Source organism: Dasypus novemcinctus, chromosome 3 (assembly GCF_030445035.2).
Source record: "Dasypus novemcinctus isolate mDasNov1 chromosome 3, mDasNov1.1.hap2, whole genome shotgun sequence".
NCBI classification, from domain to species: domain Eukaryota; kingdom Metazoa; phylum Chordata; class Mammalia; order Cingulata; family Dasypodidae; genus Dasypus; species Dasypus novemcinctus.
This window is the reverse complement of record NC_080675.1, coordinates 147,304,714-147,329,197: the sequence shown is the minus strand read 5'-3', so window position 1 is coordinate 147,329,197 and position 24,484 is coordinate 147,304,714. Positions and strand designations below refer to the sequence as shown.

The 24,484-nt window shown below is 46.4% G+C and overlaps 1 protein-coding gene across 1 annotated transcript in view; it reads left to right on the top strand.

Annotated features, from left to right (window-relative positions):
• Window positions 1-24,484, top strand: part of CELF6 (CUGBP Elav-like family member 6) — a 34,515-nt gene extending 10,031 nt beyond the window's left edge. The window contains exons 3-13 of the mRNA XM_058294457.2: window positions 4,423-4,471; window positions 17,253-17,381; window positions 17,491-17,570; window positions 17,731-17,874; window positions 17,981-18,113; window positions 18,203-18,352; window positions 18,524-18,586; window positions 18,829-18,909; window positions 18,993-19,136; window positions 19,764-19,919; window positions 20,795-24,484. Of these exons, the coding sequence (XP_058150440.1) occupies window positions 4,423-4,471; window positions 17,253-17,381; window positions 17,491-17,570; window positions 17,731-17,874; window positions 17,981-18,113; window positions 18,203-18,352; window positions 18,524-18,586; window positions 18,829-18,909; window positions 18,993-19,136; window positions 19,764-19,891 (1,101 nt within the window). The 3' untranslated portion in view covers window positions 19,892-19,919; window positions 20,795-24,484. The remainder of the gene's footprint in view (window positions 1-4,422; window positions 4,472-17,252; window positions 17,382-17,490; window positions 17,571-17,730; window positions 17,875-17,980; window positions 18,114-18,202; window positions 18,353-18,523; window positions 18,587-18,828; window positions 18,910-18,992; window positions 19,137-19,763; window positions 19,920-20,794) is intronic.

Sequence of the window (24,484 nt, the reverse complement as noted above, 5' to 3'; positions counted from 1 at the left end):
TCTGCTCACTGGAGCAGAAGGGCCAGGGCTTCCTGAATACTTGTGCCACCTCCAACTTTCTCCTTCTCCGTTGCCTGGACTTGGCTGTTATTTCCTCTCTCTGACATTCTCTCCCTTGATTTACCCTCCAAGCTGAATCCAATATTGGCTTGGGCTCTACCTGGGAAATCTCAAGGGAACATGAGCTCATCCAAAGGAAATAGTTCACTTGGGGTCCCACAACAAGTTCTTGGCCAAAGAGGCAATTGACTTTTTCTCAAAAGGGAGCCCTGATTATCTCACCCCACTCTCCTGTCCCTCTGCTGCCTATGGCAGGATGGAGGCAGGATAGGGTTGTCCAGACAGTCCATTTAGGCAGTTCTCTTTCTCCACCCAGCCACAGAGTATACTTAAATCCCATACTTAAATCCTCCATAACTACTGCCTAGTGGGACCTGAAGGCTCAGAGCCCTAGGGAGCACTACCTGCCCCTACTCTCTCCTCATGCTCCTAAGCTCTTGCCTTGGGACCTTCCACTCCAAACTTCCAAGCTGCCAACACCTTCAACTCCCAAGCCAGAAGTCTGGGAATCAGCCAACATTTCCTCCTTTTCCTCAGTCCCCACATCCAATTGAACTATTGTCCTGTTGGTTTTTTCTTCACATCACTTGAATTCACCTCTTTCTTATATCACTGAACTTCTTGCCATAAATCTCTCCCTTTCAATCCTGTTTCTGTATAGTAGCAACTCATCTTTTATAAGACGAAATTGACTATCACCATAAAATCCTTCCCTGTATCCCCATTGCCTTTGAAATGCAACAAAGTCAAAATTCCTTGTAATGGTTTCGTAGCCTACCCTGATCTGGCTCCTGCCTACCTTTCAGTTTCATATCTTTCCAATTAAAAAAAAAATGCTTGTATCTGGTGCTCTACCTAAGATCCAGCCATTATTATTTTCACCACAACGCTGCATGATAGGATTTTTTAAAAAAGATTTATTTATTTATTTCACCCCCTCCCTCCATTGTCTGCTTTCTGTGTCCATTCGCTGTGTGTTCTTCTGTATCTGCTTATATTCTCATTAGGCAGCTCTGGAAACTGATCCTGGGACCTTCTGGAGTGGGAGAGACGACCATTCTCTTGTGCCACCTCAGCTCCCTGATCTGCTGCATCTCTCATTGTCTCTCCTCTGTGTCTCTTTTTGTTGTGTCATTTTGCTGTGCCAGCTCTCCACGCAGGCCAGCACTCCACACAGGCCAGCTCGCCACATGGGCCAGCTCGCCACATGGGCCAGCGTGCCTTCACCAGGAGGCCCGGAGCATTGAACCCTGGACCTCCTATATGGTAGATGGGGGCCCACTTGCTTGAGCCACATCCGCTTCCCCATGATAAGATCTCGAATTCCCCATTTACTAATGTGAATACTCAGGCTCAGAGACCTTAGAGAACTTTCCAGGTTTCAAATCCACATCTGTCTGACTCGGGCAATTAGCTCTACCCTGGCTACCTCCATTGCCAGGCGCTCATCAGAACACTTGCTCCTTCAGTTCCCTGTCCACACCACAGCCATCTGGAGTGCTCAGCCCCTGGCTCTATGTGTCCCATGATGTCCAAATAGCCAAATTACTCAGTCCTGCAAGGCCCAAGTCAAACACTTCCCCCTCCACAAAGCACTCCCTGAAGCAGACTCTGGCTGGAGGCAGCCTCTCCCACAACACTTTACTTTGCACTCCGTCTAAGGCCTTGGTTCCTCCCTGTCTTATTTGTTAAGAACAGAGGAGAGCAGCATTACGCAAAAAGTATGGGTTTCAGGGCCAGACAGACCTGGGGGCAATGTAACCTTGTATGAGTGATTTAATACCTCCCTGAGCCTCAGCTTTCTCATCTATAATATGGGGACAATAGAATTACCTTGCAGAGTGGCTGGAAGAACTTAAAGACAAAGTGTGTGAAGTACCCAGGAAAGGCTGGGCACACACCAGACTCTCAGAATATGATGGCATTATGTTCCCCTCTGTGAGCCGTGAGGATAGGGTCTTCATCTGAGTCATTGCTGCCTCCCGCGAGGGCCCCACCTGAGGCACTGCACAAAACTCAAGGAATGTTGGCAGCATGCCTAAGCAGTAGAAGGCCTAGGCTCCCAGCCTCTAAGACGTCTTAGATGTGGGACATATACCGCCCAAAGAAGAGTAGTGGAGTGGGTGGGGGAAGGAAATGGGTGTTCCTCAGAGCACTGATGAGCTCCATCTCCCTGGAAACCCAGCTGCCATGGAAACTGCTGCTGTCACATGCGCTTGTCATTCTAGGCTCCAGAGAGAAATTCTCAGGATCTATTTAAGAACTAATAAAATAATGATGGTCTTGCTCACCCTCACTACCTCCCAACCTAGGCTTCTGCCCCTCTCTCATTCTCCCCCACCAGGCTCTTCCCTGCCTCTCCTGCCCCACTTCCTGATTCATCTCCTCAATTCCTTCCCATCTCCGTCAGTTTTTCTTTCCTTGTCCCCTTCCGGGTCTGTTGCTTATTCTCTCTCTCATGTTATTTCCCACTTTCTGTGTCTCTTCATCTCTCCCTCTGTCTCTAATCTCCATGGCTCTGTCTCTTGGTCTCTTCCTCCACAATCACAGGTGGCCATGCTCAGGGATGGGTCCCGTTCTCCTGGTCCCTGGTCCAGGCCAGTCCAGACCTGTCCAGCTCCCCCTGATGTGCTTGGATTGATGTGGCAGCCCCTCTAGATTGCAACCTGAGTCCTGTCGGTGTCTCGCTCCCCCCACCCCTGAGCCTGTACACTGCAGGTACACTAGTGGGTGGGTGTGTCAGAGCGTGTAACAAGTTATGACCTAGGTAGGAGGGGGATCACGCTGCTTCAGGCTTGGCCTGTTTTCTGTTCCTTTTTTAAAAAAGAAAGTCAGTCCTCCCCCCCCACACTCCTACCCCCAAATTTGATCCAAAGGAAATTGCTCAACTGTGACTGCCAGGGCATTACCATGGTTACTGGGTAGCACTTGTGGCTATGGTAACAGGAAGCTGCCTGTTGTCTCGGCAACCAGCACATTGGTAGATGGAATGGTCCCTGATTGGTGCAGAGCAATGCATTTCCTGAAGGGAGGGGGTGAGATCATCACCTCCTTAGGCCAGATGGGCATCAGTGCTCCTTCCTCCGTGAACGGGAAGGCCGCTGTTCTTTCCTCCCGGCACTCAGCTGTCTGCCCCCCAACAATAATTCCTCACATCCCACGCACCCAGCTCTTGGCAATTTACAAAGACCTTGTGCATCCCCATTACCTCATGTGATCCCCACAACACCCATGAGAGGAAGGTGAGATGGGGATTCAATCATTCATTCACTCAGGTGGTTGGGGGATGGGAAGGTGGGGGTGGATATTGAAATCTCCTAGGAGCTTTTTCAAAATATACAACCCCCTCTCTTGAGAGTCTGATATGATGCCCTGGTAATTCTGATTTACTCCTGATCAGGGAACCCCTGAATTAGAAGGTGAAATTCATTGGGGGAGGGGATGGAGGGTAGAGTCAAGCTGTGTTCTAGATTTATAGCTTTTGGGTGCCTGGGAGGAGCAGGTTTGGGGAATAAAGATGAGTTCCGTTGTGGGTGTGTTGAGTGGAAGGTGCCAGTGGGGCATTTTCATCGAGATGTCCAGGAAGCGGCTGGGCACACAGGTCTGAAGCTCCAGAGAGTGGCGTGGGCTGGAGATGCGGAGCTCTGAGTCATCCCTGTGTGGATAGTAACTGAGTCCGTGGGTGTGGGTGAGAGTCTCCAGGAAGAATGGGAAGAGTGAGATGAGTAAGGGCCAGCTATTGCACCCTAAAGAACTCCAGCATCCTCAGGGGAAGCAGAGACCAGGTGTGTGGGGGTGAATTTACTAATAGAAACTCTGGTGACATAAGTTTAGGGAATGTTTACCTGTTTTGATGAGTCTGAGAGAGTATGGCTTGAAGTCATACAACCATTAAATGGCAGAGTTGGGGCTAGATAACTCAGGCCTGATTCCCAGGTTGTTTAATCTAAATGATGTGTAGCATTATACTCTCAGCATCAGGCACAAAACACTCAGCTGCAGTATCGACGACTCCACCCTTCCACATGGTTTCTCTCACCCAAAGCCTTGAAGTAAGTCCAGGAGCCAGAGGGATAGTCCCTCACGTGGTCCCCACCCAGAGCCCAAAGCCCAAGAATCTCTTTAGCCCCCACATCCCACCTGGGCTTCCTATCACCCATCCCTTCAGGTGTCAGCACCTTCTAAATTCCTGTGTTTCAGGAAGGGTCTTGGATCTTGGAAAGAATCTACAATTCCAGTGTGGGGGTGTTGGAGAATTCAAAGGGACCAGGGTGTAGACGCTGCGAATTAAGGGATGGAAAAGCTGGGGTCCCAAGGCCAGGCAGTGATGCTGACTGGGTGTGTTGGTACGGTGTCTTTCAGATGAATCGTCCGATCCAAGTGAAGCCGGCTGCCAGTGAGGGCCGCGGAGGTAACTTCCTGCCTGCCGATCCTCAGGTGTCACCTATGTAGGGGATGGTAGACCACTCCTGGCCTCAGAGCTGCCCATGGTTTATCACTAGAGTCTCCCTGGATCAGAGTTTTGCTCAGCACCAAGGGCAGCTCAGCAATCCCAGTTCAGATTGAGGAGGGCAGTGGGGACCTCAGACCCAGAAGAGGCAGGAGGGGTCTAAGCAGATGCTGGGGGGAAATTCTAGGCTTGTTTGAAGAATCAGGCTGGAGTTATTGCTCTTTTCCAGATTCTTCTGTTTCCAGGGAACCCAATCCCCCCTTGGGTTGGGGCCACTTGATCCCTCATTATAATTGCCTGCTTACTCATGGTAAAATATAAGGCTGGTAAGATAGATTTTGAAGGCTAAGGAATTTGACTCTAAGCTGATGGAAAGCCCTTGAAGGGATTTTCACTGTCTTGATCTTTGGTGAAGAAAGACCAATGCTCCTTAGGAATAAGAGGGGTAGAGGGTCTGTGCCTTCTGACAACCAGCTGGGTACTGGCCACCTCTGTTATCTTTCATGCTAGAAAGGCGATGCTGGTTTCTGTGGTTAGCTCTTGGTGACTTCTTCATTCTTGGGTCTAATTATTTTCTGAGGTATCTACCTGCAGCCCTCCCTGAAGTTTGCTGACTCTTTCTTTAGATCCGTTTCTCACTCAAGCCCAGCCAGGGTTTTGTTAGGCAAACGAACCTGCCCAAGATCAGGGAGAGAATTGAACCCAATTGACATAGATATTTATTGACTCCTACTAATTCTGTACACCTTCTCAGACTTCATGCTCAATGTCCACACCCACAAGGGGCTCTGATGGCTTCATGGTTCCATTGTGGAATTGCTCCTCCAAGAAATCCTTGATTCTTTCATCCTTTGAGATTCTCTGCCCTTAGTTTTGTGATGGTCAAGATGTTATCATCCCCACTTTTTCTTGAAGAGATAGGTCCAAGCTCCTCACATACACACATACACACACACACACCCTACACACATCCTTTCCCAACTCATTCTTTCAGGCATATTTTTGAGAAGAATTGCTTCTTTGTGGGAAACCCTGTTTCTCAACTTCATTAGGCCATTACTGGTCATCTTCTTAGCTCTATCCACAAACGCAAGACAGTCCCACTGCTGAAAGGCTAGCTGAGAGTACTTGAGTGAGCTGAGAAGCAAAAGAGTTGGGCTGCAGTTTATTCAACTATCCAACATCTTCCAAGTAACTTAATCCACATTAGGAATATAGATGTGAGGGAGGTAGACCTGGCACCTGCCCTCATGGAACTCCTGGGCTATGAGGGGATACAAACATGTAAATGTGGGTTGCAATTCAGTATGATCAGTACTTTGCAAGGGGAAGTACAGGAGGATTGTGGGAATACAAATGAAAAACACCTAACTTACTCTGGGTGGACAAGGTGGACTCTCAAAAGTAGTAATATTTAAGCTGAGATCTCAAGGAGGAGTAAAAAGAAGTCAAACAGTAAAGAGAGGAGAGAGGTTGATAGTGTTTGGGGCAGAGGGAATTGCGTGTACACAGGCCACACAGTGCAAACAGGCTGGTTTAGAGAGTGGCCTGGGTGGCTCAGTCAATAGAATATTAGACTTTTAATCTGAGGGTCCAGGCTTCAAGTCCCTGGTCAGGCAAGTCCCTGGATTTTAGCATCTAACTGTGACATCACCATTGAAAATGTAAAAACAGGCGTCATTTTATTAAAAAAATAATAAAATAAATAATAAATACATAAAAAACAATAAGAAGTCTGGTTTGGGAGCTAAGTCCACAATGCCAGGGCATGTCTTGTCATCATGAGAACAGCTGCACAGGCATAATGCCAGTAAAGCTACTGCTTGGCTTAGTCCATGTGTTCTGGCTGTCTGGACCCAAATCAGTGGCCTAAGTTTTACAATTTCCTTTCCCCTTTGTGTTCAAGTTTTTCAGGTATCAAATCATTGACACACTCTGTATATGTGACATCCCACCTATGCATCTGTTCAGATTCAGAGCAGCTCAATAGTGCAAGCTGAAAAGAGGTCTGCCAGGCATTATAAGTCATAATTCTAGTCGTTATGTGTTTTACCAGATATTTCTTGACAATTGATGGCTCTCTAGAGCATACACTCCAAGTGCACCCACAAATAACCCTTCTTACAGGTTTGGATGGCCAAATCTCTAAATTCTGCTCTGTTCCCATTCAAAGAATTATCAAATGCACCCTGCTACCTATTTGAGAGGGAGGATACATTATATACCAAGTCTTGCAAAACAGCTGTGCTTTATAGTTAAGTATTTTACCATTAGCGAATCTGTGTTAATCTTGTGACTAATAAAAACATGTACCCTTTCTTAAGTTATCATAATATCTTTTCTACAGTGAATTCAGCTCTCTGCTGAATCTTATCACAAACTAATGCTTTAGGAACTCAACTTTTAAAAAATTGATTATTGGATTTTGCTTTTTAAATGTAACATTTAACACCAATGGGGGCAGCTTGCTCCATTCAAGTCTTATCTCTGTGCCCCCCAACATTTGATAAACCTTCAATGGTCAGTCACACCTGTCCTGATATATTTAAGCCAACGAAACTTCATATTATTTATTATTCCTGAAAGTAAGTCCCTTAGTTTACAGTTGAATTATAATGGTTTTTGCACCTGATAAGGATACATGAGCAAAAATATAATCTAAGATTCATTCTAAAATTTCTCCATTTTCTTCTAAAAGGGCTTATTAAACTTTTGTCTTGACTTCCCTTTATGGGGAATGCAAGTATCACAAACTCAAATGCCACAGAAACCTAGGTAGGTAACTGTAAATGGATGAGACTTGTGATTTAATAAAAAAATTTTACATTTTAATGATATTAAATAGTTGGTGACTAATTCACTTGTTTTAAGCAGACCAGCACTACGTGAACCTAAGACTACTACTTTTTCCCATGTGCCATAAAGAAGTAACCCATAAAGTGTACACATGAACTTGTTTAACAAAAAGTTACTTTACCTACTTTATCTTGAATTTCAATGCCAATGAAACAGAGTAGTATTCTTCTTATTTTTAATTAATAGGCATGAGATGTGTGGACTGATTGAAATAACCTATATGTTAAACATACCGAATGTTGTATTTCTTTTGGAAGTTATTGGTACCACTTATCCATTCAATGCCTACAATACAATGATAGTTGCAGTACAAAAGTATCTGCATGGTAGAAGGTTTTGGGGATCTTTACTTCCATTGCTGTCTCCTATAGCCATGGTAGTGCTTTTCTCAGAGTGCCAGATGTGCAAACAGGGCTTCATAATTTATGTTATAGCATCCTTTTAATGTATGCCAACTAATGCCGATAAACTCTGTAGTTAAGTTCCACACCATTTATGTGGATGGGATATTACATGCCTATATTTTACATTTTGTAGCAGTAACACATTGAGCACCAGTATACTGTTAAAGGAAAATGCATCTAATTTTCCAAAATGAAATTCTCTTAACATACTAAAGATACCCATTTCTATGGTAAACATACATAAGGCCAAAAACAAACTTTTCCTTCAGTCCTTAGACATTTTTGAATGTGAATATTAAAATATTTTGTCTGGATGGAATTTCAGAGTTCATGTATTTCAAAATGTTAATTATATAAGGTCAATAGGGAGCCCCAATTCCTCAGACATTGGTAACTACATAAGTCTGTTTTATTCGTTGTTTGGCATGGAGAGTATGGTTTGAATTTTCTTGTCTTACATTATGTAACTTGGAAACACAAATAATAAGTTAAATTATAAACATCAATCTTATAGGATAAGTATTATTTAGTCCTAAGGTGAAATCTTCAAAATCATTGAACTCCTGAATATTCTTCCCTCTTTTTCAAATTTCACAGTATAGAATCAAAGAATTCATAAATCACAATGGTGATTCCATTTCCTAATTTTGCTATATTTTTATTCAACTAATATTTATGTATTCAAGATGACCAAGATACAGAAATAGGTTAAGTAATTAATCTCCTTTTAAATAAATTTTCATTTAGAAATAATGTCAACTTTTTAGTTTGAAATAATTTCAAACTTACACTTGCAAAACTAATACAAAACCCATACAGAGAACTCCAGCATAACCCCACCCAGATACCCAGATCCACCAACATTGTTTTTCAGGTGGTACTAGAGCCTGAACCTGGGACCTAATACATGTGAGGAAGGCATTCAACCTCTGAGCTACAGCCACACCCACCACCAACTTCTAATATTTTACCACATTTACTGTATCATTCTATCAATTCATCCACCTATCTGTCCATCCATCTATATATCCATCCATCCATCCATCCATTTTTCTAACCAATTGAGAATAATTTGTATTTATTACACTTCTTGAACATTTACTATTTCCAAGTATTTTTCCTAAGAACAAGGATATTCATTTATGTAACTACCTTAAATACAATGATCACGTTCAAGAAATTTAACATTGATATAAAGCTTACAGTCTATGTTTCAATTTTTTCCAGTTGTCCCAATAATGTCCTTTGGGGGCATTTTCTCCTTCATATTAGATCCAGTCCAAGATTATGTCTTGCCTTTAGTTGTTATTGTCTCTTTAATCTCTCTCTGTATTTTTAAATTGTGTAAACATATATACCACATGAACTTTCCCATCTCAACCATTCCCAAGCATAACATGAAGTGGGATTAATCACAACAATGTGCTACCCTAACCGCAATCAATTATCAGAACTTTCCCCCACCCCACACAGGAACCCTCATACCAATTGTGCATTAACTCCCCATTCTTGTAACTTGTAGTGTACTTTCTGACTCTATGAATTTGCATATTCCAGCTACTTAAAATTAGTGGAATCATAAAACCTCTGTTCGTTCAAGTCTGAATTATCTCATTCATCATTAATATACAGGGTTCATCCATGTAGTAGCATGTATCAGCACTTCATTCCTTTTGGGCTGGATAAGACTCCATTATTATTATATACCACATTTTGTTTACCTATTCATCTATTGATGATCACTGGGGTTGCTTCCACTTTGTGGCTATTGTGAATAATGCTGCTGTGAACACTGTTGTACAAATATCTGAGTCTCTGCTTTAAATTCTTTGGAGTATATACCTAGAAGTGTGACTGCTGGATCATATGGTAGTTTTATATTTAACTTTTCAAGGACCCTCTAAACTGTTTTCCACAATGACTGCCCCATTTCAGATTCCCACCAACAATGTACTAATGTTCTTATCTCTCTCTCTCTTTTTTTTAAGATTTATTTATTTCTATCCCCTTCCCCCCCACCCCAGTTGTCTGTTCTCTGTGTCTATTTGCTGCGTGTTCTTCTTTGTTCACCTCTGTTGTCGGCCGCACAGGAATCTGTGTTTCTTTTTGTTGCGTCATCTTGTTGTGTCAGCTCTCTCTATGTGCAGTGCCATTCCTGGGCAGGCTGAATTTTCTTTTGCACTGGACGGCTCTCCTTATGGGGCATACTCCTTGCATGAGGGGCTCCCCTACGTGGAGACACCTCTGCGTGGCACGGCACTCCTTGCACGCATCAGCACTGTGTGTGGGCCAGCTCCACACCAGTCAAGGAGGCCCGGGGTTTGAACCGCGGACCTCCCATGTGGTAGACGGACGCCCTAACCACTGGGCCAAGTCCGCTTCCCTAATGTTCCTATCTCTGATTTCTTTTTAGTATTTCAAAATTTCTGTTTGATTTTTAAAAATAATAACCATTCTAGTAGGTATGATGTGGTGTCTCACCGTGGTTTTGATTTACATTTCCCAAATGGCACTGAGCATTTGTGCTTATTGGCCATTTGTATATCTTATTTGGAGAAATGGCTATTCAAGCCTTTTGCCTATTTTTTTTAAATTGGGTTGTTTGTCTTTTTGTTCTTGAGTTCTACGTGATCTTTATATATTCTGGATATTAAATCCTTATCAGATATATGGTTTCCAAATATTTTCTCCCATTCTGTTGGTTGACTTTTCACTTCCTTGGTAATGTCTTTTGATATACTAATGTTTTTAATTTTGATTAGGTCCAATTTATTTATTGTTTCTTTTGTTGCTTGTGCTTATGGTACAAAGTCTAAGAATCCATTGCCTAATACAAGGTCCTGAAGATACTTCCCTATGTTCTTTTCTACAGTTTTAGTGCTTCTATGTAAGTTTTTGATCCATTTTGAGTTAATTTTTTTATATGGTGTGAGGTAGAGGTCTACTTTTATTCTTTTGCTTGTGTATATCCAGTTTTCCCCACACCATTTGAAAAGACTACTTTTCTCCATTGTGTGGACTTGGCACCCTCCTCAAAAATCAAATGGGGGAAAAAAAAAAAATCAAATGGGGGTTCAACTGGTTGAGCACCTGCCTCTCACATGAGAGGTCCCAGATTTGGTTTCCCGTGGCTCCTGAAAAAACAAAAACAAAACAAGTAAAACAAATGAAAAAAAAAAAACTCAGGGAAACCAATGTGGCTCAGTGGTTGAGCTTTGGATTCTCATGAACAAGGTCCTAGGTTCAACCCCTGGTCCCCAGTACCTAAAAAAAAAAAAAAAACCAACTGGGGAGAGTGGATATAGCTCGGTGGTTGAGCACCTGCTTCCCATGTATGATGAGGTCCTGGGTTCGATCCCCAGTATCTCCTAAAAAAAAATTAATTGGCCATAGATGTGTGGGTATTCCATATGCTCTCTTCACTTTGGTTTTTTGTTTTTGTTGTTTTTTTTTTTTAATTTCAAAGCATTCCCTGAGGATTTAAAAATGCACCTTGAGTCGCCTTTTTTTTAATCTTGAAATTTGTTTTAACTCAAAAGTCAATGATATATTATCACATTAAGCCTCCCATCAACATCCGATACTTGTTCAAGTAATTTCTACCCCTGAATTTGCAAAGGTTTATTAAATATCAGCCTGAACATTTAGTGATAAACATATTACTCTCTACCTACACAAACCATCTTCTCCAAATTCTTTTTAGATCTCACTTTATTCAGTGTTCAATAACTAATCTTTGAATTAAACTTATGTTTTGAGCTATAATTTTCAGAATTTTGTAATACTGGGACAAATTTTTTTACCTAGGTCAGACATGGACTTTAGCAACAACTGTTCTTAGTTAGTTAGTTAGCACTCATATCTGTCTTTGATCCTTATACTTATTTAATTGTAGAAAGTATTTTCCAACTACAACTGGACTGAATAAGTTTCACAGTACTGTTCAAGACTTCATCCTAGAATTAACTCCTTACTTTCTGACTGCATTCTACCTCTGAAGATATTAAGAGGTGCTTTCCTTCAGGTTGGCAGAGCAAGTCACCAAAGCTGACAGTCAACATTTTTAGGCCATGGTGGTGGGTGAACACTTGCTCTTTAGGTACAGGTGCACCCGCCTACCAAAAGAAAATGCATCTCTGGAAGCCGAGGTTCTTCTCTCTTAAGGGAACCTGGAAGCCCAGACTTGGTCTGTCATTTTCACTCACCTCCTGGCTCTCCTGGATCATGGTGAAGGGACAGTGGAGTCTCTGTTCTGATTCCCAGTCTAGGTTTTTGCAGTCCTCCTTACAGTCCTTCCTGATGCTCATCAGCTCACCAGGAGGCTTTGTCTGTGCTGGATACTTCCTTCACTCACTCTCCCAGCACTCCGTATGCGCCGTAATCACTAGAAACAACAGAGAAGAGATACTTCACTCCAAATGCTGCCACCAGCAGGACCTCCTGGGTTGGTATTTGAACTGAAAGGTGGATTGGTATTTTAGGATATGTCTGGTGGTTGGTACCTCCAAGACTGAGACCTTGCCACCTTGCCCCTACATTGTCCATACATTGTCCCTTTATGCCTTGGGCACCTAAGGAAGTCTTTCAGACTAACTTGAACCAGAGCTTCATACAGCTTCCTTCCTTAGAGAGTATCCTGGTACTTTTCCTAAAGAAGATGAAGTAGACTCACTTTGCTATGGTTTCTGTGCACTCAACCCCATCGTTGTTGCATGAGAATCCCCGACCTGTGTGACCATCTGCCCATCTCTCCATGAAGATGGGCCCTTAGGGCTCGAGCCACTTGGTTTGGGTCTGAAAAAGCATTTGGTAGAAGAGCAAGGAGTGCAAATTGATTGCCAACAGGAAAATCCAGTTATACCGTTCGACTGGGTGGCTTTCCAATCATGTCTCACTTCACACTGATCCTGCCTTCCAAGTCCTTCCACTCCAGAAAGGTCAAGCCCTCTGTTTGCTATCTTTCTAGGGTTGATATCTTTGCAGGGTCCAGCCCACTGCCCATGGGATGCTTTTATCCATATATTCCTGGCTTGACTCTTGCAGGACCCTCTTCACCAAACTGGAGCAATAAAGATTTGAGTTAGAGAAAACCGAATTATCTGGGCTATATCACTTCATCACCTCTCTCTGAGACATTGATCCACCTTCATAATCTTCAAGGTTGTGGATTATTTGGGAGATACTTTCAGGGGTCCATCCTCTATTTCTCTTTGACCAGGTCTTTTAAGAAAATGACTCTACCATTTCTAGAACACCTGAGGCCCACAGTCACTGTGACCCAGCTCATCCTCCTGTCTAACACCATCAAGGTCCCTCAGTGGCAAAGAGGATCTCAGGATTGAAGGTGATGCCTGTAAAACAGTGCAGTGCCCCATCCAGAATGAGTACTTTTCTCCATTTGAAATTATGTACACCCCAATAGTCCAAAACCACAGGGTCAGTAACCTGATCTAGAAGTAGATATTATTAACCCAGCTGGAAAACTCTCACTGGAGAAGAAGGATCAGAGGATTTCATGGACTGTGATGTAGGCTTGAGCTGATCAGCAGTAGCAGAAAAGAGCAACAAGAGGAAGAACAGATGAAGGATCACATCTGTCCAGTGGATCACACCACTGTCTACACAATTGTCTTCCTTGTCCTAGAGGCTCCAACTCAGGTTCTGACATCTCTCTACTCACCTAGGGCCATCTAGATGTAGGCCCATGTGGCATGACATCTTACAGGGGTGCCGTCACTACTTGCAGACCCTACCCAATGACACAGCTGCACAAATAAATTAGGGCTTCATGAAACTCCCCTTATGCCTTGGGATTCTGGAGACCCTCGAATTTCAGATCCTTCAGCCCCTCCTCGGCCTCCTACCACATGGTAGCTTCACTCTCCTAAGTTAGAACCATGATACAGTCTTCTGGTATTTGATTCTCTAATGAAGTTGGGGCATGTCCTCCAATGTCAAGGCAAAGTCACCAACATCAGAATGCTCAAGAGATTCATGAAGAACCTTTCCTATCTTCTTAGTTTCTTGAATGAAATAATCTCATATCCTCTTCATATACCATCTGGAATTCTATTTTCTGTCTTCTGTGTCAGTAGTTTTCAAAGGGTTTTCCTTGGAGTCCCCTCAGTGGAGCAGTGGAGGAGGCTCAGGAGGGACTCCAGGCTCCACCCCCCTCCATTTCTGGCTTTAGTCAGCAGTTCTGATTTTCTCTCTTAAATTTTAGGCTTTATCTTAATATTTTCGTTTTTTTTTAATTTTTAAAAATTTTTGTATTTTTCAAGAACTTTATTTTTTTAAAAGATTTATTTATTTTATTTCTCTCCCCTTCCCTCCTCCCCCTCCCCCATTGTCTGCTCTCTGTGTCCATTCGCTGTGTGTTCTTCTGTGTCTGCTTGCATTCTCAGTGGCACTGGGAATCTGTGTCTCTTTTTGTTGTGTCATCTTGCTGCATCAGCTCTCTGTGTGTGTGGTGCCACTCCTGGGCAGGCTGCATTGTGTTTTTTTTTCTTGCGGGGCGGCTCTCTTATGGGGTGCACTCCTTGTGCGTGGGGCTCCCCTATGTGGGAGATACCCCTGCATGGCATGGCATTCCTTGCATGCACTAGCACTGCGCATGGGCCAGCTCACCACATGGGTCAGGAGGCCCTGGGTTTAAACGTTGGACCTTCTATGTGGTAGGCGGACACTCTATCAGTAGAGCCAAATCTGCTTCCCAAAAGAAGCTTTAAATTACATAAATGTTACATCGAAAGTATAAGGGGATTCCCATATACCCACCTTCTTCCCCTCCCACACATTTTTCATTAACATCTTTCATTACTGTGGTATATTTGTTACACCTGAATACATGTTGAAGCATTGCTAATAACCATGGTCTATAGTTTACATTATAATTTACACTTTGTACCGCACAATTTTTATTTATTTATTTTTATTTTATTTATTTCTCTCCCCTTCCCCCTACCCGCCCCTGTTGTCTGTTCTCTGTGTCTATTTGCTGCGTCTTCTTCTTTGTCCACTTCTGTTGTCAGTGGCACAGGAATCTGTGTTTCTTTTTGTTGTGTCATCTTGCTGTGTCAGCTCTCCGTGTGTGTGGCACCATTCTTGGGCAGGCTGCACCCTCCTTCACGCTGGGCGGCTCTCCTTACGGGGTGCACTCCTTGCGCGTGGGGCTCCCCTACACGGGGAACACCCCTGCGTGACACGGCACTCCTTGCGCACATCGGCACTGCGCATGGGCCAGCTCCACACGGGTCAAGGAGGCCCGGGGTTTGAACTGCAGACTCCCATGTGGTAGGCGGACGCCCTAACCACTGGGTCAAGTCCACTTCCCTGCACCGCACAATTTTATAGGTTTTGACAAAATGTATAATGGCCTATATCTGTCATTGCAATGTCATTCAGAACAATTCCAATGTCCCCCAAATGCCCTATGTAACACCTATTCCTCCCCTCCCCCCCCAGAACCTCTGGTGACCACCGACCCACACCAATGTTACAAGCTCTTCCATTTCCAAAACAATAAGTCCACTTTAATCCATCATTGCATCCTCTGCCCATGTCATTCCTCAATCTTGACGATTTTAGGATAGTGATGCCCACACTGTTTCTGATTGAGAGGGGGCTTAGATACCCTAATATTTTTGATAGAACAAAGGATTCCATGGCTTTTTCAAAAGGTTGGGAAATAGTGATCTATTCTCAGAGCACTATTCCGTGGCTTACACCCCCAGAAATGAAGTACACCCATTGTGTGTACTTTCACCACAGAAAGTCCTTACCTCCTCCAGAATTCGGGCGACGGGTACATTATCCATCCTCTCCCCCTCAGGATCGCTGGGCGGTACTCTTCTGGACAGAGGGCAGGATTCTGCTGAAACCCACTCTGCCTGCCCCATAAGAACCGCAGCCCTCGCCCTCCACACAGACACACCAGCAACAGACAGGATACCTCAGGACACCCAGGGCAGCCGAGGCTGAGCCCCACACCATCCAGGTGAAATGTGCACACACATGTAGCCTTGTTGGAGATTCCCTCCACTGCTAATTTCAGTCCTTCTGTTCTTCCTTTGCATTGTCACTTGGGCTTCAGACCCTATGTTCCTAACCAGCCTTGTCTCCCCTGAACTCAGGATCCAAGGAACCCCACCTTCACCCCTCAACCTCTGCCCAAGCTTGTCAAGGGGTAAAAGAATTTGGGATGGGCTTCCGTTGAACCCGGGATCTTGAAAGTGAAGCCTGAAGCCAGATTCCCACCTAAACCTTCTCTCCCAACTTGTATCCCCACCCCAACCCCCCACCACTTCAGGGTCAAGCCCCATCCCAAGCTCAGAAACTTACCTTGGTGCAGGGAGGAGTCAGGCTTTAACAGCAGGCCCTTGAGCTGGGATCTCTGTCCCAGGCTCCTGGGGTTTACTCCTGAATGTAGCTCGTGGGATGTGTAGGTAAGCCCTGGCTTCTGACCCCAGCCCTACAAGTGTTCCCAGGGTCCACAGGCCCAGCTGCAGCCCCTTTCCTGACATCTTCGTCACTCCTTTCAGAAGTATAGGCCTGAAGAGGGATCAGACTTGGTTCTGAGGTGGCCATCCAGGTCTGAAAGCAGAGGCTGTTCTCCCATAGCATGAACACTGCTATGGGGTGGGACCATGGCGGGAGAAGAGGGAAGGGTAGAGCAGAGGTATTAGGGCTCAGTGAGGGGCCTGGAGGTTCAGTGAAGGAATGGGCTGAGAGAAGTGGGGGTTAAGGAAACGGGTCAGGGGCTGAGAAACTCTGGTGGAGAAAATGTTAACATTTGGCTCAGGAACCCAGACTTCCTGCCCTCTTTAGGCCTTTGGGAGGGGCATCAAGGTTGGCTTTGGTACTGGGGATGGAGACTCATCATTCCAATGCTCAGTATCTGTGGATAAGAGAACTGTTTTCTGTGCTGTTTTTTGTTTTGTTTTGTTATCCAGAATCCTCCTTGATTTGAGCAGGAAGGGGCACTAATTCTTGCCATTGCCATCAGGTTGACCCCCAAGTGTGTACAGCTTTTCTTTGAACTTAATCTGAATACAAAGGCCTTCTTTAAGCTTCCTCTTCCTTAAAGCAGCTGAAATGGTCCAGAAAAGCAATTTCTCAAACCCTAGGAACATGTAAAATGGTGCATACAAGGCTCTAATCACCCAAAGATATCAAGACTGACTCACTCCCCACAAGAACAACCATGAGGCTTTCTGGGGGTTTCCAGGACCCAAATTTTCTTGATGGAACATTTGGGCTGAATTCTTTTCCTCCAGATACATCTGTAGGTTATCCCATTCTTCAAAAAAAACAAAAACAAAAACAAAAAAACAACCCTAACATTGTAGGCCCAGGGCCTGTCCCCTCGCCACCCCTCTTCCCAGAGCCAGACTGTGGTGAGCGACCTTCCTCATTTTCTCCACCTATTCTGGAGAGTCCAGGAGGCCTTGGGATCCCCAGGTCACTCCTGGCCTTGTCCCCAGAGGACCGAAAGCTGTTTGTGGGGATGCTGGGCAAGCAGCAGGGTGAGGAGGATGTCCGCCGCCTGTTCCAGCCCTTCGGCCACATCGAGGAGTGCACAGTCTTGCGGAGCCCGGATGGCACCAGTAAAGGTGACCTGCACTTGTCCATGGGATTATCTGGTGACGCTGTCTCACTGCGGGCCACACGACCCTTTGGCACTTGTGGCCTGAGCCACCTGACCCCTTTATCCTGCCCCAGGCTGTGCCTTCGTGAAGTTCGGGAGTCAAGGAGAAGCCCAGGCAGCCATCCAGGGCCTGCACGGCAGCCGGACCATGGCGGTGAGGGCGGGCACCAGGGGCGGAGGGTGAGGCCAGCGGGGCGGGATCGGGCCCCTCCTTTCCGTGAGTGCTCGGTGCCCCGGGAGAGGGCTCAAGGTGCTCGGGCCCGGGCTGGAGCCGGGGTCGGGCCGGGTCACCGCCGCCTCCCGGCCCTGCCCAGGGCGCCTCATCCAGCCTCGTGGTCAAGCTGGCGGACACGGACCGCGAGCGCGCGCTGCGGCGGATGCAGCAGATGGCGGGCCAGCTAGGCGCCTTCCACCCCGCGCCGCTGCCGCTCGGCGCTTGCGGCGCCTACACCACGGCGGTAGGTGCGGGGCCTCCGCGGGCAGGCAGGTGGGTGGACCAGACTGGGGGCCGGGGGCCGCTGCTCGCCGCGGGGCCCGCCACACCCGCGCTCCTCTTTCCCGAAGATCCTGCAGCACCAGGCGGCCTTGCTGGCCGCCGCGCAGGGCCTGGGGCTAGGCCCGGTGGCCGCAGTGGCGGCGCAGATGCAGCACGTGGCGGCCTTCAGCCTGGTGGCAGCGCCACTGCTGCCCCCCGCAGGTAGGCGCCCGGGGGTGGGGGATGAGGTGCGGCGGGGAAGAGGCCCCGCGGGGGCGAAGCCGCGGCCTCACTCTCCCTTCCGTCTTCAGCAGCCAGTTCCCCGCCCGGCGGCGGCCCTGGCGCTCTTCCCGCTCTTCCGGCGCCCATCGGTGTCAATGGATTCGGCCCCCTCACTCCCCAGACCAATGGGCAGCCGGGCTCGGACACTCTCTATAATAATGGGCTCTCCCCTTACCCAGGTGGGCCCCGCGCTCCACCCAAATCTCCTGGACATGCGGTGGGGAGTGGGGGTGAGGGGGAGGGAGAAGGGGGCTTGGGGCTTCCACAATCTCCCCTCCCTCCCACACTCCCGAGCCTCCCACCCGCCCCTGCCTGTCTTCACTGTGGGCCTCCCACGCCTCTCTCCCTAGCCCAGAGCCCGGGCGTGGCTGACCCGCTGCAGCAGGCCTACGCCGGGATGCACCACTACGCAGGTTGTTGGCGCTTCGGGGCCTGGGGGGTTGAAGGGCCCCAGAAAGAAGCAGGAAGCTTTGTGTGTGGGGGGGGGGCGGGGTTTGGCTCTGTTCTGAGGAAGGAGTCAACCTCCCAAGGCCCCCACCCCTGCGTCTCTGGGGTGAGAGTTACAGTGGGGTGGACAACTTGGTGGCCAGGAAGATGGGGCCCAACTTGGGGGATGGCTCCTGGGGTCACTGCCCACTCCCACCTCTGTCTCCAGCAGCCTATCCATCGGCCTATGCCCCAGTGAGCACAGCTTTTTCCCAGCAGCCTTCAGCCCTGCCCCAGCAGCAGAGAGAAGGTGAGGGACGGGGGCTGGAGATCAGGGCCTGGTGGGGCTGGACTTAGGGTTCTTCCCCTGAACCAGTCTTACTGTTCCTGCAGGCCCCGAAGGCTGTAACCTCTTCATCTATCACCTGCCTCAGGAGTTTGGTGATGCGGAACTCATACAGACATTCCTGCCTTTTGGAGCTGTTGTCTCTGCCAAAGTTTTTGTGGATCGAGCCACCAACCAGAGCAAGTGTTTTGGTGAGCTGAGCCCCATCCCCTGGGCCCCTCCTGCTCCTAACTCTGGGATTCCCTATAGACCTTATGATCGTAGCTTTATAAGGCAATGCTTTCTTTAAACTGATTATGTGGCTCACACAACAGTCAGGGGGCTCAGCAGTTAGCCTAGACCAGGAACAAGCCAATGTCAGGTTTACCTGGAAGGTCACGTGTGTGGAGATATTTGACCAGGCCACACTTAGAGGAGTCTGGGCAGGGCAAGAAGAGTATGGGTCCTGGACCAGTGATCCCCTCCAACTATAGGGGAGCTATGTAGAGAGAGCCATCCCATGCCAGGAAAGAGAGGGACACACCCTGACATACATACATATATGTACACACACACTTAGAGTTGCTGACTCTCCTTTTAAGAATCATGCCTTTAGGAAACTCAGGCCATGTGCCCTTTTAAGTATGAACATGAGCCTGTATCTTTTCATGTATGTGCATGTTTGTTTATGTATGTGTGTGCACGTATGTGTAAATAATGGATGAGTATATGTTTGATGGGACTGGCCTGAAGGGGCAGGGAGAAGAGGGGGTTGGTCAGAGAGAAAGGCAGCCCTGCCAGGCAGCGTCCCCAGACAATCTCTCACCTACATCCTACAGGGTTTGTTAGTTTTGACAATCCAACTAGTGCCCAGACTGCTATTCAGGCCATGAATGGCTTTCAAATTGGCATGAAGAGGCTCAAGGTCCAGCTAAAGAGGCCCAAGGATGCCAACCGGCCTTACTGATCTGCACTCACTGGCCAGCCACAGAAAGGTGAGTCCCTGATTGGCCCCAGGAGATGGAGCCTGAATGACGAGGCCCTCACAGGTTTGATTTTCCTTTTGGGAAGTCGGGGGCACCCCACCTCTGAAAAAGTTTGGGATAGAGAGAAGAGGCAGGAGCTAGCAAGAATCCTCAGATATTGTCTTTGTGTTTTTCCTCCAGTCCAAAGACTGAGATAAATTAGAGAACATTCCTGCCCCCATGGTCTGAGGGAGGGACAGTTGCAGCAAAATTCAATCAGTTCTTCTCTAGAGCTAGCCACAGGGGCCATGGGAGTAGAGAACCTGTGCATGGGTGGGTCAAGGGGTTAGAGAATGAGACTAGAAAATCAGGTTTAGGTCAGCCTGTGAAGGTCTTAATGGCAAGGAGTTTGGACTTTATCCTGAAGGTGGTAGAGAAACATGGAGGAATTTAAACAAGCAAGGGAAAAGGTGTGAGGTAATGAACATGGCGATGAGGGGAGAGAAGCATCGTAGCTCTAAGAAGCAGGATCTGCAGGGCCTGGTGGATGAAGGGGAGGGGGAGGACAAGTTCTAGGCTTCTGGCAGGGCCGCAGGTCCACAGGATGCTGCCTCCAGCTTTTGGAGATTGCTCTATCAGAAGGTCCACCTCTCCCTCGAGCTTCCTCAGGGAGTCCTCTGGAAGGAGTGAGGAGTCGGGTTTTCTGCCCTGGACTCAGGGTCCGGCTTCAGTGGAGCAGGCTGCTGCTTTGGCCCTGCTGCAGCACTGCTCCAGGAAGAGAGGCCCTGGCTAGGCACCTCGGACATTTCAGACAGGGCAAGCTGCTCTTCCTGTCTTGCCCTCCAGGGTGATTTTCTCTCTCTCTCTCTCTCTCTCTCTCCTTCTCAATTAATGCCCAACAACAGAAACTGAAGAGTGAGAAGAAAGGAAAGGAAAAGCACAGAAACGCTTGAGCAGCCCTTCCTGAAGCAGCAGCTGCAGATGGAGGTGGATGCGACCCAAGTCTGGGGCCTGGGGCTCAGGCCACTTTAAGGATTGCTTTTTTTTTTTTTTTCCCTAGTGGGTTGTTCTGTGCCTGGGGCAAAGATCTCAGGCTGACAGGGCAACTGGGGCTGGCTGAGGACTGACTGTCTAGGGGAACCAGCAGAGGGCCTTAGGGGTGCCAAGGGCTTGTCCACACAGGGAGCCCGGATTTACTTCTTTTGAAATCATATCATTCCTTAGCAGTTAGGGACCAAAGGACTATTGCTTTTTTAAATATATATATATATATATATTAAATTAAAACAAAGAAATGAATAAACAGAAAGAAAAAAAAAAGAAACAAAAAGACAGTATAGTGTCTTATAAAAGCTGCCTTTAAATATCCCTAGGAAACAGGGTGAAGGAAACCCTTGGAAGCCCCAGCCTAGGTAGAGGGAGGCTGTGGAAAGATTGTTCTGTGTCTCATTCCCTCTTGTACCACTCCCCCCTCACCTGCCCTTTTTAAAATGATTAAGGACTTGAGGTCTAGGTTCATATACCAGTAATTAGAGAGCTATGGAAGCAGTGAATCCACAGCCCACAACCCCCAAACTCTGAAGAACTCTTCATCTCAGAAGAGGCCCCGGGAGGAGCTCTGGCCTGCCCTGGTCCTTGCCATCTGGAGAAGTGTTCCCAGCCAGCACGAGTAGGAACCTGCCTTTCCTACTTGACAACTCCCATAGAAACACTGCTTCCCCAGGCAGGAACAGGGAGTTTTGGCCACTCCAGTTTTTAGCTTCTGAGTCCATTAGACAGAAGCCCTGCCTTTGGTTGAGCTGAGACCCGTTTCACCTCACCTTGAGCCAGCCCCAGGATCCCCTTGCTCCCAGCCACCTTCTGTCTCTAAGTCTGAGTCTGCCCACCCAAATAGTAGATCCAGAATATATGTAGAGGCCTGTGACAACAGAGTTGGAAGGTTTGCTACTGTATATACTGCCATTGAGAAGGGGATAACTTTCAATATGTAGAAGCTTCAGAATTAGAGGTCCCTCTTTACCCTGGACCTGGGAGGGAAGTAGATGTTTTGCCAAAATACTTCTGCATTCCTTTAAAAAGTACATCTTTCCTATGCAAGAGTGTCTCACATGTGCTTATCCAAGGTGCTTCTAGATGGTGAGCAGTGTTCAGCTTAGAAGTGGTGTGTGCTCCGTCTGTCTGTCTTTGTCTGTCTGTTGTATACAGTGGGTGCCATATAAAGCTGATCAATGGTGGTGCTTCCTGCCTGCTTCTGTGAGATGGGCAAAAGATCCAGCTCAGAACACCATGATTCACCTTGCCTTGGTCAGCCTTCCCTGGGCCTCCAAGGCCTTGCACATACTTTCCCAGGAGGATCATTTCCCCTGCACCCCACAGAGATGGATCAACCTAATCTGGGGCCCCAGCTGTGCGGTGAGCACTCTGGTCCCCAGATGTTGCTGAGGCTGGAGGCCTCTGCTCTGATCAGACAGTAAAGAAGGCTATGGGGGTGGGGTTGGAGGGTTCCTCCTCCTGACAGTTTCTAAGAAAACTTGTTCCCACCTGTTCCTCTGCCTTTGACTCTTTTGTGGAGAGAATGGGAATGAAAAATAGGGTAATAACATGATTAGGTAAGGTGTGGGTGTACAGCCACAATATTTTCAAACTGAGAGAGAAACTAGTGCTGAGCTCTGTACACCAGCACAATGCTGACACAGAGACTGACTGCCCTGGACACAGATGGAGGCACACAGCACCTGGACATGCAAACAGACATTCACGTGGAAGCAGGAAGCGCCCTCCAGTACTAGATGCTCAGCACCATGCTAGGTGCTGGGGCTCAGGCATGGTCCAAGTTAAGGGACAAGACAAGGAAATTATACAGTTATAATAGAGGGTCACACAGGGCTTGTGATAGCAAGAAGAATGCCTAACTTAGACTTTATTGCTGTGGGAGGTCAAAGAAAGGCTTCTTAAAGGAGATTAAGGAGATGAAGAGCCTTCAAGGTAGAAAACTGTTTGGACAGCCACATTTTCATGAAAGAGTATCTTTACTACCAAGAAATCATAATGTTTACCATTTATTCAGTGCCTATCATGTGACAGATAATGGGCACAATACAAAACCTTTTTCCCATTCCTAACTCTATTCTAAATCTTAACACATTATTGAATCATGTCAAAACACCTGAACCAAAATGGCATTTAAAGTATTTTGCTTCGCGACTAGGGATTGGCAAACTGTGTGACTCCAAAACTGCAGAGGTTGACAGGGTCAGGGTCAGCAGGTCAAAGGTTGGTGAAGTATGGCCTAAGGGCCAAATCTGGTCAGTGGTCTATTTTTGTATGGCCTGCAAACTAAGAATGGTTTTACATTTTTAAAGGGTTGTAAAAGCAAAATAAATGACTATGAGACAGAGACCATATATGACCCACAAAGTCTAAAATGTTTACTATTTGGTCTTTTACAGAAAAAGTTTGTTGACCCCTGGTAAGATCATGGAAGACTTGTAAAATGTCTAATGAGTTCGAACAACATGATGTTTGTGTCTCTGTTTGTGTGTGCATGTATTAGTCTGGACTGTTTCTGTTACAAATGTCAAAAAAAACAACTTGAACATTTTTAAGCCAATAGGAAATTAATTGGCTTATGTAATTGATAAATCAAGGGATGTGTCTGCTTTCAGGCCTGGCTGGATCTAGGGGTTCAAATGGTGATGTCTCCATCTCTTGGCTCTGCTTTTTGTATGTTTCCGTCACTAGTTCTAGCTCTAAAGTCCTAAAGAGTCCTTTGGACATGTGCCTACCTCTAGGACAGAGGAGTAGGCCACTGTAATTGACATCTTCACTAGAACTGTATGGAGAGGGAGAGATGGCTCTCCAAAGGAAGAGATCATAGACAGGTAAACAATACATGTTTACTATATTCCACCACTTCATCGGCCCAAATCCACCCACACTCTTGACAAACATACAAATTTCAAAAACGTGCCTGCCTAACAATGCAATGACTAGGGCCAATCAAAAATACATTCACTCACTTCCCAATGGAAGACAAAGCAAAATCATGTCCAGTTGTTTTGTGAGTCCTCAGTCCTAAGCTCCTTGGTGATGTGCATCTTCTTGATCTGGTCTAGTTATGGCTTCTTATGATCGTGCAATCAATGGCCAAAATATAAATTTAACTACCGCTACATATCCATATGAAATTGTAGGGGGAAAGTAGGATAACCATTAAAAATATCTGCCTCCCAATTGGAAAAGGGGAGAAAAGAAAACAATGGTCACTAATATGTAGCATGTAGCTGTACAGTGGAGCAAGTTTCTTGGTCAACAAAACTGATTGCTCTTGGTCCTTTCTACCTTTAGCCATCATCCTTTATGGACATCTTTGAAAGGATGCCCATTCTGAAACGGAAACATCCCACTTTCCTTTTGATGTGGTTTAGGGGTGTAAAGTTTGACTTAAAGATTAAACTTTCCTATGTCCCTCTGCCAGGTGAGAGGATTTTCTTGCAATATAATTCTTTTCAAAAAAATTGATTTGATTTCTGGGTTTTCTGTGAGCTAGTAACCAACATAAAGATTCTTGGTGAGTCCTGGTCTTTGAGTCTGAA